Source organism: Syngnathus leptorhynchus, chromosome 22 (genome assembly GCF_054491065.1).
Source record: "Syngnathus leptorhynchus isolate UIUO chromosome 22, UIUO_Slep, whole genome shotgun sequence".
NCBI classification, from domain to species: domain Eukaryota; kingdom Metazoa; phylum Chordata; class Actinopteri; order Syngnathiformes; family Syngnathidae; genus Syngnathus; species Syngnathus leptorhynchus.
The window spans coordinates 5,098,707-5,114,442 of NC_141216.1; the positions used below are offsets into that span (position 1 = coordinate 5,098,707).

Consider the following 15,736-nt stretch of genomic DNA (forward strand, 5'->3'; position numbering starts at 1 on the left):
AATCTTAAATCCCCACTTTAAGTTGTCGGTCGCCTTACTGGGTTCGGTGGGAAAGATGCTCATGAGGCGAGAGAGGAGAGAGTGAACGGCGCGTAAGACTTTGGTGTTGCCGCAGGTCATACAGGCGGCGATTCCTCTCTGGAGGGGTTTGAAGTGGGCTAGGATAGCGGGTGATTGGAGTACAGTCAGAAGGAAGCAGAGAATCTCCAATCCGGTGCAGATGTTGGAGATGTTAGCCTGAGCTGGCTGCTCCTGAAAGAGAGGAAAAAAAAAAAAAAAAAAAAAACGAGACGCGGCAATCAATATCGAGGATGATCTTATCCCACGAGAAACTTGCGGTAAACATCTCCAGAGAAACTACAAATAGGCTGACTGATTGCTTCCACTTCTCGGCCGGGTGGTCCGACTACTTTTGTCCGTCATTATCACCAATTACCACCAACCTTCCTGAATCCGAAAATCCAGACGACTTCAAAATCAATACGGTGCGAACGGAGGTATCGCTCTCAGAAAAAGAAACGAGGTCGCTGCGATTTGTGCTAAAGCAAAGATCGATGACACACATACGGGCCTAATTTGGTCTGACTTGTAATCAAGGTGCACAAAGATGACGAGGCCAAGAGGATAATCGGAGACAAAACCGCGGCGCTAATCTTGACTAATGAACAAGGTGACCCCCCCCCACCCCCCGGTGATAAGGCTTTGGGTAGATATTAGCGTCGCTATTGATCCGCCGCCGTATGACGAAAAAACGAGTATCTCTTAACATGCGCACGGGGGAATATGCCCGCTTGTAATTGTGTACACGGCTCGTCCCGCCTGCCCGCCCGCCCTCTCACATTACCCCCCTTCCAGCACTGACATGACAATCCAATGAGATAATAAAAGTTAATCTGATGTAGGGCATTGCTCATTAACCCGATGGACATGAACAGCATACTCCCCGAGAGACAACAAAAAAAAAAACTATTGTTAGCGATAGACCTACGCGGACCCTTATTTGTCACACCGTCTGTCTGAAATCCAGAGAGAGGCTACTTGGCAGGTACAGAACAAGCACAGGCAGAGACGACAAGTCGAGCTGATGCAAAGATCCCTGCAGGAGTACAAAGAAAATATGGGGTAACTCTGGGGGTACGCCGATAACCTTGTCTTGTCTGTGCTGGCGAATCAGACCGGCGAGAGATGAGCAAAGACGGAGGCGAGCGACAGATAAGGGAGACAAAGTGAAAACAGAGGCTGAGATGATGACAGCGGAAGGTTGCGGCGAGGGACCGAGGCGGGGGGGGGCACCGGCTAGCGATACTGCAGGCAAGGACAGAGAGTTTAAGATGAAGAGGACGGGGAGTTGAGAAACAAGTCGCAGGCCAAAACCGGATACTCTTGTTATCTCGCCACTGTCATTATTTTGTCATTATGGCAGTTGGCGCTTCACTTCAAGTAAAACTGATAGCAAGGCACACGGGCATTTGCGTAAGCAGCCAGACGAGTGGCTAAGCTGGAACGAGGAAACTTTTGCCGTCCTTTGGGAAGAGGTAACCCGGCCAATTGGGAATAGTGCATGTTTAAAAACTTTGTTGGTGATTATATAGTACGCTAATAATTTGGGGGTGTGAATACTGCTGCTGCTGTCATCATAATTAAATCTGTGTTCCTGTTCATGGTGCAATTTTTCGAAAATGAAATAATAAAAATTTAAATAAATACACATTTAGATAATACAAACTACAAAATTTCAATAAACATATATATTTTTTTTTAATAAAAGTTCCAAACGTTTTTTTACAATAGATTTTATGTGGCCCCAATTCTGATTATTGTGTACCAATTAAGCAAGAAAATGGAAAACGGTGTGGAGTACTTGGCAAAATCCTTCTCACCACAGTCATGAGCAGCCTATCGAACCACTGCAGCTTGAGCTCGGCGCGAGGCCACATGTCAGGTCTGAGGGCCGTCTTCATCAGACTGACGCAGCGGCGAGACAGCAGCTCCCCCGGAGACCCGGCCACGTTGGTGGTGTCATTCACCTATGGAGGGAGAAGGGGCAGTGGGGGGAGTATAACAAAAGGTTGGGACACTTATCACCGCCATTGCCAAAGAGTCTTCATCTTCTAATATCACTTGGACTTCCCGGGGCGGAGAGAAATCACATAGGTCGAGGAGAGACTGGAGAAGGAAGAACGTTTGCTCTCGGGCCAGCATTTCATTCATGTGACAAGTAGGAGAGTCGCTACTTCACGATGGAAACTATCATTCAGCCAGCGTGCCGGTTCAAGGCCGAGCGCTGACAATGAAACCCTGGCGGCAAGAGAGTCTTGTGTACTCCTGCTTGATCATTAGCCCTGACATTTTTCTCCTGCTGGGTTTGATGTAGTATCACAATCGCCTGTTATTAAGCAACAAAGAACTGAAAGACTGTCTCGCTTTGGGATTTATGTCGTATCGTACAATGTATTGAAATAGAAAGCAGGGGAGAAAACAATTTCAAATCACTTACAAAGATCTTTTTATGTGTTGGAGGTTTTACCTGGCATGCGATCCGGATGAGGAAATTGACCACGGTGTCTGTATGTTGTTTGTCGACGGGTTTAGTGAGCATCGTCTCAGTGCCCGGCATGGACTGACTGCGACCAAACACCTAAAAAACAAACAAGAAGAGTTGATTTGATTTAGATGACAGAAATTGCCCTTGGGATGATCTCCAGTGAGTTCCCAAAAGTGAAAATAGTTCTGTTTGCGATGACAAAAACAAAAGAGAGAGAAAACGCATGAAAGATGACAGAAATGATGCTGTCGCCTCCTGGCAAGTTTTGAGATGTTGTTTGATTTGCAAATATTTTTTCTGGAAACCGCTCAAGGGCAACCGTTGCACGGTTGGAAGTGGCCATGACAAATAATACGATGGAAATGAGCTCACAGTAGAGGCCGTTCCCGATGCTAGACGGAATCTTTTAGCATCCTGTCCAGGAGTGGCGCCATCTGCAGAGAGTCCGCTTTTCACGGCGCCGCTCGTCCCTTCACCGCTGGATCCTCCGTCTGCCTCGGAATCGGGCTGGAAGAACCCGAACAAAAAGAGAAAGTAGTTGGGAAAACAAATAATAAATCAGTTTTATTTCCGAACTTTTTTTTACATTTTTCCATTTCCAATTTCACGGACCACTGCCAATATCGCCACGGACCAATAGAGGGCCGCGAACCACCGGTTGACAATCGATGCTTTTGAGTATTTCGCACCAGTTGGTCTTTGATCCTTTGCAGCTCCCACTTGATGACCACCTCGGCCAGATCCACGGCCAGTTTCCGATGCTCGATGGTCACGGTGGGGGTGAAGCCCAGACGCTGCATTGCGCTGATCATGTGCTGCACCAGGTGGTGGCGAACCGGGTAGTACACCTGCAGATGTAACCATTTGCTCATTTACAAAATTAAAATTGGCTCTTCATTTATTTTCACACTCCGGTTACGCTGAGTTTAAGGCGCAATCACCGTGAGCCCGAATCACAAAAACAGTAAAGCTTCCTAACTGGGACTCTCAAGCATCCAGACAAAAAAAAAAAAGAGCAAGACATGAAACGTCGATCGAGGAGGAGGCTGCCGCTAGTGACAAAGAATATTCACGCTTCTCACTTTGAGGGTAATTATAGTCGATGGGGTAGGACTTAACGACAGAGAGGCTAAGCCCTGTCCATCACATGTGCACGTACTCAAAAAGTCTCTCATCTGCCTGTCATTATCTCCCCCCAGTGCAATTATGCTGATGTGATTACATTAGATTAGTCATCTGGCCCAATGAGAGCAACCCGTCAGCGAGATAGAGCCAAAAAAAAAAAAAAAAATGTCAAAGCTGTTCAGAAACACCCTTTCCCTGAACCTGTGAATCCACGGACATCAAATGAGGAGGTAGCAAGTGTCCGTATAGTTTTAAGACGAGCGCTAACGCACGGACGGGTCAATGAGCCTTTTTGCTGGTCTTATTTCACGGGTCACGCTTTCTGAATGTATCTGCTTTAAAAGGCGATTACAGGCAGAAGATGGCCGCCGCGAGGGAGCCGAGGACCATTATTCCGCCCGCTGTCAATAACTTCCATCAATAGGGTGCGAATTCAAAGTGGCTTTTAAAAGTGGGATAACCATGTGATTTATACGCTGAGAAACAAACAAACAAATCTCCCGTTGGTTAAGTGGACGCGTTGGAAATCGCACAGAGAACTGAAATTCTTCCACATCTACTCACCCGGAAGTGCTGCACGATGAGGTGAAGAATGTGGACCAGCTGCGGAACCGTGTGGCCTTCCTCCACGATGATTTTGCGCGTCCAGTGCGTCAGCATTTGGTGGCCATCTTCCATGCGGGCCGGCACAGCTGGAGTGAGGATGGCCATGGCCTGACGGACAATGGCACGGGCCTCCATGGTGTGGGCTTTCAAAAGGCTGTGGAAGACCTAAAACAAGCCCCAGATTTTTTTTATTCTGGTCAAACGGCAGGGCCGCAGTTTGACTCCCCAAATGGAAAACGTTACCTGAAGTACAATCTTCTTGTGAATGGCGAACTTTGCGATGATGTGTGCCAAAAGTAGATGTCCGCTATATTTACAGGCAGGGTCCACGCAGGCTTTCGGCAGCAGGCATGGCCAGGCGAAGGTCATGAGTCGCCGCAGCTTGCTGTTGCGGGACTTGTTGTTGTCGTGAATGTGGTGGGGGGCGTGTTCTACCAACAGAGTAGAAAACTGCAGTAGGCATATTCGGAGAGAGTCCAGCAGGTCCGCTTGCTTCTCGGGATCTAGAACCTTAAAGACATGGAATATTTTTTCAGTACATAACACTGACATTCAAATTGGTGTTCAGTCATGGGAATATAAATGTAAATCCTATTTCATCCAAATATTAATTGACTTTAATTGCATTCAGTATCCGCCGAGTCTTTCAGATGAGAGCGCACCCTGTCAGGGGAAATTAATTTCAAAACTCGACAGAAAAGCAGCCAAAATAGGGCAGGTGTTTGGAAGTGACGGAATCTACAGCTGCACAAAAAAAAATCGCCGACCTTTAACATGGTCACATTGTGACATTTAGACCGGGAATTATCGTTTGGTCTAATAAATGAAATGGGACCAGTGGGATCGCTGGAGGGAGCAAAGACAATCAAGATGGACTGCTTTCAAAGTGTTGCGCAATTTACCTTTGTGATGAAGACGCTGGTAATGCTTTCCGGATTGTCCCCTTCGGGATTTGGCGGGCCGAGGAGCTGCTCTCCTTCGCCCTTCTCAAAACTGTACAGGAAGGCTGGATTCAGGATATGTTGCAGCACCTTTCGGTGAGAAAAACACAGATTACGATTCATTCCCGAGAAGGAAGCCAACGTTAATCGCTAATATTCCAGCTCTCGGTCACATTTTAATTGTAAAGTATATGGAAGGAAAAATGCCGCAACAGCACTAGTGTAAGAACCACAAATTGAACACTTGCCAGACTTCTTGAAAATACAAATCCCTACCATGAGGCATAAAAACATAAAAATAACCAAACGATAAACTACGGGGGGAAGTGCTGATGGCAGAATAAGCAAACGGCGGCGCGGGCTCGATTAGCCAGCGAAAGGCACGAGACGGTGCCCGCAATAAAGCTAACGACTGCATTTATTAAAGAAGCTGCTATCTGTTAATGAGCCCTCTGATTCCATCCATCATCGAGGAGGACGGGGGCGACGCTTGCTGAAGAACGATCACGCCGGCATATGTTCCCCCCCCCTCCTCCGTTGAGGGCATTACTCACAGGCATTCGGCAAGCGTGACGGATACAAATGCGGACGCGCGGCACTGCGGCCGGGAATGAAGACGGCGAGAAAAATGCGCCGGTCGGTTCTCCGGCCTCATCTGTTCCCATCATTTCTTAGCCTCTCTGACATCAATCACAGCACATTTTGGTGATACGTATAATTAGATCAAGTCATCCTACAGGCGACTTGATGCATATAAACACACGCAGAAGCTCTTTGTGCATGTGTAGAGCAGAGAATAGCTATTTAAAAAAAAAATCAAAATTGCAAAATTTGATCTGCCAATTGGTAATAAAATGTTATCATCGGCATTGAGGGGAAGAGGCGGAGTTAAAGGGCGGAGGGCAAAAAAAATAGTATAGAGGAAGGGGCTGTGAAGGAGCATTAATTATTTATAGCACACACTGATCATAAAACAGCAGTTGAATTGTAAACAAACTCTGCTTGCGCCGCATGTTCGGAAACAAAACCACATGGCCGCGCACCGTGAAACAATGTGCTTCATCAACTTCATGCTCGCTTTTGTTCGCATGTCTGCTTGACTTATATACACCCCGACTGGAAAAAAAAAAAAAAACATCTTTATGGCCTGCATGAGGGGGGGAAAAAACCCAAATGAACCATAAGACGATTTCCACTAGGAGGACCCGTTAGAAACAAACTCGAATTGAGTTTGCGGTGGAATTATCACAGGATTGGGAGTCTGAGTGCAATTACCCATGTGTGCTCTAAGTATATGTACAGATCCATGTTTGCCAAATAGTCATTTGGCTTCGGCGCGCCGGGGCAAACCTTCCCCACTGACCTGTTTTCGTGCAAAAAGCTGTAGCTACTCTCTGCCAGCTCAAAATGTGCGTGTATTTGCGTGCAATTAAAAAAAAAAAAAAAAAAAAAGCAGCTAGAATGATTTAAATGCTAGCGGGCGGCAAGTCAGGTCGAGACTACGCAGGCATTCATCTCCGCTGTCTGAAAAAAAAAACTGTTTAAAAAAACCATGACCTTTGTGACTCTATCAAAGAACTAAGTCGCCAATGCTCACAGCGGAACAAAGCAAGTCGGCTGAGGTGACAAACTCATAATTCATGCCTTATAATTTATGACGCTGGGGAGAACAGTTAAAAACACGTTTCAAGCCGAAGCCAAACTTTTTTTCCCCTCTAGACAAAGGGTACATTTGTCACGCGTTTTGTTGCATTATTGATGATTTTCAGAAGGGACAAAATGGATGGATGCTTAACAACAGCAAACTAGGTCATATTTGTTGTATACCGGAGCTTTGACGTCAAAGTGAAATCGACAGCCACCATCTGCGTGTCGATTCTAATTTCCAGTTGACGGAAATATCAGAAGCGCGGAGGAAATTACATCCGTCGATAATGACCGTACCTTAGCTTTGAGCTCGTCGTTGAAGTGCGGGTCATTGAACTCGACAAAGCGGAAAAACAGGGCACGCTTCTGGAGGATGGAGTAGTTCCTGGGAATTTCCTCCTCCATGTACTCCTTCAGGAAGGTCATGTTGCACAAGAAGCGACCCGTGAAGGCCCGTAGCAACTGGAACAGCAACTCTATCTCGGAGTAGTTGCGCCTTTTGATTGGGGCAAAAGGGGTCGGGAAAGTTCAGCGTAGTCAAAATGTTCAAGTCCTCTTGGCTAACAATTACACCGGACGGTTGTTGAAAATGTCAACGATACGTACTTGCAGTAGCTAAGAAGACAATAAGCCAACAACTTGGGCTCCTTCCAGTTGGTGGCGGCCATGTTGTCTTTCCGATGTCTCTCCTGAAAGGCCTCGCTGACCCACACCCGTCTGAGTTGATTGACGAGCGAATGTTGGCCTGCTAGCCAACCTTCGTCATTCTTCACGATGATACTGATGATCTAAACGGAGGCAAAAAAAAAAAAAAAAGTTACACACATCCCAAGTCTTACTCTCCAGGCTGTAATAGCCATACCTTAATGGCTTGAAACTGGAGGTCCAGTCTGGCTGTGGTGGTTGAAGGAGATCCAGGTCGGACAGCGGCAGCCGTGCCGGCGGGAACCAGCAAGGTGACAAAGCGGTTGGGATTGGACGCCAGTACGTCTCTTAGTGGCTTGGCATCTTTGTGTTTCAAAAAACTCTGTGTACAAACCACATACACATTAATTAACTCCAAATACAGTCGATTTTGTACCCAAACAATACGCGCTCTTCAGTTTGCCGCTAAATGGAAAGCTAAGTATCGGAAAAGTATCAGCATCCTCGTTATGACCTATTAGCGGGAGCGCTAAGAACCCAGCGGCAGAGGGATAACCGCTTAGCACGGCTCATTTCTGACCATGAACATGCGGCTCCACTGGGGGTCATTAAGGGTCGCCTCCATCATGAACAACTCCACAGTCTGGGAAGGGTGGCGAGTCAGGAACTTGATCAAAGGCTCCCTGAATGGACTGCCGGCCTGGGAAAAGATTAACTCACTCTCAAAAACACTTTTATATATATATATATATATATATATATATATATATATATATATATATATATATATATATATATATATATATATATATATATATATATATATATTCTTTTTAATTGATTTATTTTCTGTATTACTTCGATGAGCATGGCCCTCTCGGTCTTCATGACCACCTCCAGCAGAGGTTTGACAAGCGTCTGAGGTGCAGCGGGGATCAGGTGGAAAAGGTTAATGATGGCAGAACAGATCTTCATCTCCTACAAAAAAAACAAGTCAGAAACAAAGCAGAGGGGGAGTAAATCAAAGGATCGGGGAAATGTCAGCGCAGGAAAGAATTTATTTCGGATGAGAAGCCACTGTGGGGGGGAAAAAATTACAAGGATGAATTTTAGTCAAATGAAAAAAATGCATTCTGCGTCAATTAGTAAAATAACTTCGACGGGGGACAGACAGTCAGATGAGTTACAGAATTACAAAGCCACGGCAAACAAACACTTTCGGGACATCGAGTGTATTGATTCTTTCAAAACCACTGTCGTCGGCATCTTGGGAGGTGCAGTTGTCAGTGAGGCTTTCAAAAAGATCAAAAATGTGAGAAGAGCTGACATGACAGTGTCTGCAGACAATGACAAACACATGGAACAAAAAACAAAAAAAAAAAAGAAGAAACAACAAAAAAGGGCAACTTTCACGAGCACAACATTGGCTCAAGGAAGCTTCAAAACGTCACCGACAGAGGGCGCGCTACCAGGTCGCATCTCACCTCAAAGCCCTCCAATGCAGGCTGTACCAAAACGGGAGACAATAATCAGATAAGACAAGTTGATAGTTAAATGAATGGTTGGCCGGCTACAACCTTGACATTCGACCTTAGGAACAACTTTTAGTGAGCGGAGTACACAAACTAGAACCCAGCAGCACATTTGGAGGTAAAAGGTCACAAATGAAACGATTTCATCCCCCTCGAGTGTTGTTATCAGGCTCGGCTAATTGACCCACGTGACCCCTGCGACTTCACAGCTCACTGTCAACTGGCACCGGTTGAGAAATGAGAGAGGGGGTGGGGAATAAAGGGAGCTAATTTGCATGTGATTATGCAAAGCATTTCGAAGTGGGGAAGTTGTAACTCTGGTGCAATGAAAGGTCGAAATGGTTTTACTTCCAGAAGAGAGGCGACTGTTTTTACATGCTCTCGCCTTTTCTTTGCCTTTACAAGGTTATCTATCTGTCAGGATGATAATGAGGAGACGCCGCGCCGTGCCTACCGCCGCCTGGCGCCTAATTAATCATTGATTGTAATATGGCCACTCACAACCCATCTGGGAGGCGGCCACGCAGAGGATGCTTAGACGACAAGCGACTTAAGCTTGGTGGCGTTTCTTCTTTTTAAGTTTGGGCAGATTCCAAGTGAATCTCAACTGAGGTACATCAACACGTCAGTGGCGCCCTGCGGAATTGTTCAACTTGAGCGCGGATACTCACACTTCCGTCGCTGCGCTGGCCTCCCTTGTGTGTTATTACAACCACCTCCATCCACTTTCGCAGGTGTTGCTGATGAGACGGAAAAACAAAACCAAAAATAAAAAAAACAAAGATGTGAGACGGTGTGGGCGAGCAGAAAGACGACATGGAATAAAGAGAATTAAAATGTGCAGTAAGAAACCGTGAAAAAGAAAAAAATAATAACAGAAATGTTCCTTACCATCATTTGATCACAGAACTTGTCATTGAAGGAGTTGGGGAAGAGTCGCGTGACAGAGGTCAGCCGGTTGACCACGTTGAGCGTGAGGCTGCGGTAGTCGCCCAGCATCATAAGCAAAGGCCGCATGTGAGTGTGGATCTGGTCCACTTCGATAGTGGCGCCCTCCAGGAACTATAAAAGAAAAAACACAGGGCGGGATTTATCGTTTCGGGGAAACTCCACCAGTCCGTACGATAAGATACGTTGTAGTGTGTGACGGGTTCTCTAACTGTTCGGATAAAAGTGGGCTGGCCCAGTTGCAAACAAGCACACAACAATATAGAAGAAACAAACACATACACACACACACACACACACAGATGAGAGAAAGACACATTCATTTTCCTCTCAGTGGAGAGAACAAACACTCCATCCTGTATTGATCGGGCCACAGCAATGCTCATTAGTGCTATCAGGGCAAAGATGAAAGAACGAGTAGGGAAGGGGCGGTGGGGGTGGTCACGGGATAAAGAGCGATGGCGGTAAAGACACAAAATGAAGGGCACGGAAATTGAAGGAGAAAGGGGACAAAGAGCATCTCGGGTGAATGGATTGGGGTCTTCGTGGGACGGATCGATTGATAAATAGAGGCCAGGCTGGTTCGCTCAATCTGATAAAGCATAGGAAAGTTGGGATGAATTCATAAATGATCTCCGCGTTTGAAAATGTCATGAGCGACGCAACGAAAAAGAAGCATCGAGATGCGGGGAAACTTACTGGAGTCATTAAAAAAAACATGAAAGCGCCTCACAGCTCGAGCAATGTTGTGCGTGAGGGTCTCAAGGTTTTTTCTTTTAAAGGAGGTTTATATTCAATAAGAGTTTGAGGGACTTAAAAAAAAAAACTAAAAGCGTATAATCCTGACAAATAAGGTTGAGATATTTTTATTTTTTTGGACTGACCTTCCTCATGCACGCCTCCCCTGCTTCCTGAAGCTCACTGTTGGTAGAGTTGAGGGCCTTGAACAAGGCGGCGATTATCTTCTCTCTGGACTGCGGCAAGTAGTTGCAGGCAGCCAATGCATCTAAGAAGGGAGCATTAAAATAAAGTAAAAAATAAATAAATAAATAAAAAAGTAGCCCTCCAAACTTTTTTGCAGCCGAGTCGACTGGACGGCTAATTGGTTTAACCCGCTTCAAGAAGACACGACTCACTGAGAGCAGCTATGCGCAGCGGCACCAGAGACGGGAGGCTCTTGTAACATGGCAGCTTCATCAGCGCCGCGTCGTCCGCCTCACACAAGTTCAGCAGCTGAAGACAAAACAGCAAAACGAGGTTGAAGTACGGCTAAGAAAAATAAATAATAAGAGGTGTAGTGCTCCCATGTTGCATACCTCGGTATAGAAGACCTTGTGCTCCATGACATTGAGGTCCATGGTGAAGAGGCGGGGCTGCAGGGTGGTGCAGAAGGTGTTGCCTTCCATCAAGCCAATCTGGGCGTTTGCAGGTTGGTGGCGCAGAAGATGCTTCTTGGGTGGAACCATATCTTGCAAAACCTGAGAACCAACGACCGATTAGCCTCTGAATGGATTTGATTGGTCATCCGACGTTTTACCTCCTTGTGTGGCTCCATGATGACAGTGACGCTTTTGCCAGTGACCTGGGCCAGCACCTGCAGTGAATGCATGGCCTGCTTCCTGACAGTGGAGTTGGGGGAGGTCACCTCTCGAACCAGGTCGTGCGTCACCATGTGGAAAGATTTGTCTTGGGCGGTTAGGAGTTCTTCGCTTTTTTCTTCATCCTTCAATGGAGTGGCGCAGCGGACCAGCAGCTGCTCCAGGGTTGTCTTTGCCATGGCGACAGCGCCATTTGACACCTGGGTCAAAAATCCCATTCAAAAAGTTGAGCAATTCAGAATTCGCTAACTCAAGTCATTTAAGCTCACCTCTCCTGTGAGGTCCATCATTACAAAAAGCAGGGCCTTGAGAAACGTAAGCTGGTTTTGTAGAACCCAGATAAGAGGCAACCTTTCCATCAGGAACTTGATGGACACCACGCCGCCCAGCTTAGCATACCAAGCCTGCTCATAGCAGCAGGCGCACAGACGCTCCACAATGTATGAGAACAAGGGAAGCTGACATGCCTGCAAATGGAGTGTTGAGCAAAATAGTCATTTAGATTTTGTGACGCCTGGAAAAAAAAATGGACTCACCCTCTCCTTGGATCCAAGGATGATGCTGGCCACATCAAAAATGACAGCCAGGGCCACCTCGCCGATCTTACACAATTCCCTTTCCTCGTAAGCCATGCAGATGGCTATGGCATCGATCAGAACCAGTGGATCCATGCCCTTTGACCCGTTCTCTTCGCTGTGGAACATAGCCGTGCTGGGCTGACTGCCGAGCTGGTAGCACGGCAACAGGAAGGGACCTGCGTCAAACGGAAATCCACAAATGAATTTGAGATTATCCTAAATAATGAATATTGTCATTGAGGCAGAGAAAAAAAAAAAAAAAAAAAAAAGGCCGACATTTGTCTTACCACACTGCTGAGCCACGGCAACCATGGTGTAGTGGCGAATCAAGCTGGCGACAAAAGGTAGCGCACTGGGCCTCAGGTCCTTTATCACGGCCGACATGAATGCTCCAGTCAAAGCCTGTTCAAAAGTTCTGCGGGCAGGCGTGTCTTGTGCCTTGTAGCGGTGAGAGATAATAACGTTGGGGATCCACTTCTCGGTAAAGCTGGAGGGAATAAAAAAACAAGATTGACTCCACTCTCCATTTACTGACTGTGATATTAAGATGTTCTCTAATGCAGGATTATCATCATAAAATATTTGCCATTAAAGTAGCATTTGGCGGTTTTATTTGTTTAGCAAATTGTCATGTCAATAAGCAAATTTTTATATGAAAAGGCTTTTGATTTGCATTTTTGTCCTATTTTCCGCAGCTCTGTTGGTATTTGTTATTTACAACAGCTGAAGGCGACGGCGCCGCCGTGTTATTGAGCAGCTGTTTTCTCCATGCTTGAGCTTGTTTTATAACGCCGCACGCCGGGGGTAGAACTGATGGATCGCTTCATCTAATTATTATTTAAAAGGCTGCGATCGGAGGTGGGGGGGGGGGCAGGTGAGCAAACAGGAGCGTGACAAAAGCAGCGCAAGTCGAGCGGCGACTGCCAGAACGTCCGATCAATTGGCCTTTTGTCAATCGCGTGTGGGTTGCCACGGCGACCTTACTGTGTTCTCACAACGGCTGTATTTAAAGTCATCTCGTGAGCGCAGATGAATGAAGGAGAAAAGCAGAGAGAATCGTTCATGAGGGAGGACAAATCAAGATGTCTGACGGGCCCGCCCCCCCACCCCAATCATAACTGACACACTTCATTAGCCCCGGGCAGAACCGTGCACACGGACACACTTGTCTTTCTGCGTGAGCGTGAGTGCGCCTGTAATGAAAGGAGAGCAAAAGGGCCAGGATGTAGCATAAACAGACGGAAGAAAGTCAATTAGCCCCTGCCCGGAATCAATGACGCTAATGTGACTAAGCCATCCCACCGGCACCTCTTCTGTGTCTGTGAGCTCCCTGCTAGTTTTCAAAGAGAGCCTGCGTTGAAAATCAACATGCAATATGCTTACTTGGGATGAGAGAGAAGCTGGTACAGAGCGTGTTTGTTATCGTCCAGACTGGTCATGGCCACCAGGAAGCACTTGATGACCTCCCACGCTTGTCGTCTGTAGTAGGGCTCTGTGTTGGCGCTCTTCAGACAGTCGAGGGCTGTCTCGATAGCCTGGGATGGAATACGGCGCACGAAAATTAATCGATGGAATCATCAATCCCAAAAATGATTGGATCATGGGAGCCGTAGCGTGGCAGCGTGGTCTTACCTTCTCCATCGGGAGCTGAATGGAGGCTTTGCAGTCGGTGAACTCGGCCTTGATGCTGGGCCCTTGAACCTCGGTCACCACGTAATGCAGCCTCTGAGACTCCTTCAGCATCTTCCTGTTGCTGCCGCCAAACTTCCCCAAGACCCGGTAGGCTACTTGGGAGATGGTCTCGGCCGGGTTCCGAAGGGTCCGCCACAAAGCCTTGGAAGACAACATCTCTTAACATCTCCTTTGAAATTCGGTTGATTCTGTAAAACCCGCCTAACCTGCATGAGCTCAGCCCTGACGGGCTGAATATGATCATACAGGAAGTCCGGCTGGAGGTTGTCCACGCAAAGCTCTAAAGTCCGAAGACCCTGGCTCACTAAAGTCTGAGAGCCATTCAGGGCTGACACCAGTGGATCCATGAGCATGGGCAAATATGGCAGCAGAGAGCTCAGGCGCACCGGCACGGTCAAGCACAGCTCCACAAAAAGGTCCTTTATGTGTTGCTTGTGAAGGCCACTCTGCAGCATGTTCAGACCTAAAGCAAGAAAAGTCCATACAGGTGAGCATGGAAACATCGCAGAGATTTGATTTGAGAGTTGCACCTTGTAGCAGATTGGGTAGAAGCGGGAGGAACTCTTGGTAGAGAAGGTCATGACTTCCGCCACCAATGGAGCGGAAGAGTGCCCGTAGGAACAGGAAGTAGTTGTACGGCTCTTTAGCTGACTGGGCCAGTTCCATTGAGCTGTTTACAATCTTGTGAAGGTGCGGCTGAGGAAAAAGGAAGTATTTGATCACTTATGTGAAACCAAAATGTCGAAATTTAACCAATGTATGGCAACTTACTTTGAGCATCTGTTCGTTCTCGGCCGCAAAAAGCGACACGGATCCAAAGACCAGTTTAAAGAGCTTGAGGTAGAGATTGGAGAGCTCCACGTTGGAGCCCATTTCGGGTAGTCTTTCCAGAAGGTACTCCACTAAGATGGTGGCGAAGAGAGCCGACGTTGACAAGTTGGCCAGGAATGAGTTGGCCACAATCTGTGGAAGAGCGAGATCAATTGAACAAATAAAATACAAAGTGAAAGATTTGTTGTGTAGTTGCCGTGTGTACCTGGAGAGCATAATTCTTGGAAATTCTCTCCACCATGTAAGGAACAGTTGTTTGAAAAATCTCCTTAAAAGTAAGTGGGTTCATCATGGTGAAGACCCCAGCAAAGTGCTCCAGAACTTCCTTCTCCTCCTTCATGCGTACCGCTTGGCAGTTAGCCACTCGGATGTATGCTTGCTGGTTATTGGCGACCTGAACCTGAGCATATAAAAAAAAAAAAAAAAAGATTAATTTCCTTCTTTCTAAAAAAAACTGCACAGTGGTTCTTGTTAAATTCAGCAATTCTCTCGTGGTACCTGATAGATGTCCAAAGCCTGCATGGCGTACTTGACCAACTTTATGTAGATCTGCGTTTCCTTTGGTTGGAGCTGCTTGTTTGGTATGAACTGCGCCTCTGTTTGGAAAAAAAATTAAATACAATTCCACAGGTTGAACAATTTCTCATCTCAATTGATTTTTGTCGCCTTACCTCCAGGGGCCTTGCATGAGGTGATGCCCCACGTGATGGTTTTCACGCCGCACACCAGAGTCTTGACTAAACTGCGGCAGTCTGACACTTGAAACGTCTGTTTGTCCTCCTTCTCGCCTTGCCGGTCGAAGGCGGTCGCAGGGGGTTGCGGCGCGCTGGCGACGGGCGTGGGAGGAGCGGGAGGCGGGATGGCTGGCGTGATGGATGGAGTGGGCGTGGCAGGTACACCCGGTAGGACTCCCGGCTCCACCACGCCCATTTCCGACTGAGGTTTGCACTTTTTGAAGATGGAAACCAGCTGGTAGCGTGCGATGGTGTGAAATTTAAGCACAAACACCTGATAAAACAGAAATGAATTTTAGAAAAGCCACTGCAGC

General features: G+C 46.9%; 1 protein-coding gene across 2 annotated transcripts in view; it reads right to left on the minus strand.

Moving 5' to 3' along the window:
• trrap (transformation/transcription domain-associated protein) overlaps positions 1-15,736 on the minus strand; it is a 40,567-nt gene that overhangs the window by 20,287 nt on the left and 4,544 nt on the right. For both annotated transcript variants that reach the window (XM_085903369.1, XM_085903370.1), the window contains exons 15-44: positions 15,360-15,696; positions 15,187-15,284; positions 14,894-15,088; positions 14,629-14,820; positions 14,388-14,553; positions 14,064-14,320; positions 13,798-13,998; positions 13,549-13,700; positions 12,453-12,652; positions 12,124-12,341; positions 11,857-12,054; positions 11,527-11,787; positions 11,306-11,467; positions 11,126-11,222; positions 10,874-10,995; positions 9,933-10,103; positions 9,713-9,781; positions 8,368-8,487; positions 8,090-8,209; positions 7,727-7,891; positions 7,471-7,652; positions 7,162-7,360; positions 5,179-5,307; positions 4,520-4,786; positions 4,235-4,441; positions 3,235-3,393; positions 2,918-3,052; positions 2,528-2,638; positions 1,881-2,027; positions 39-252 (exon numbers count right to left, since the gene is read on the minus strand). In XM_085903369.1, the coding sequence (XP_085759495.1) occupies positions 39-252; positions 1,881-2,027; positions 2,528-2,638; positions 2,918-3,052; positions 3,235-3,393; positions 4,235-4,441; positions 4,520-4,786; positions 5,179-5,307; positions 7,162-7,360; positions 7,471-7,652; positions 7,727-7,891; positions 8,090-8,209; positions 8,368-8,487; positions 9,713-9,781; positions 9,933-10,103; positions 10,874-10,995; positions 11,126-11,222; positions 11,306-11,467; positions 11,527-11,787; positions 11,857-12,054; positions 12,124-12,341; positions 12,453-12,652; positions 13,549-13,700; positions 13,798-13,998; positions 14,064-14,320; positions 14,388-14,553; positions 14,629-14,820; positions 14,894-15,088; positions 15,187-15,284; positions 15,360-15,696 (5,251 nt within the window). The remainder of the gene's footprint in view (positions 1-38; positions 253-1,880; positions 2,028-2,527; positions 2,639-2,917; positions 3,053-3,234; positions 3,394-4,234; positions 4,442-4,519; positions 4,787-5,178; positions 5,308-7,161; positions 7,361-7,470; positions 7,653-7,726; positions 7,892-8,089; positions 8,210-8,367; positions 8,488-9,712; positions 9,782-9,932; positions 10,104-10,873; positions 10,996-11,125; positions 11,223-11,305; positions 11,468-11,526; positions 11,788-11,856; positions 12,055-12,123; positions 12,342-12,452; positions 12,653-13,548; positions 13,701-13,797; positions 13,999-14,063; positions 14,321-14,387; positions 14,554-14,628; positions 14,821-14,893; positions 15,089-15,186; positions 15,285-15,359; positions 15,697-15,736) is intronic.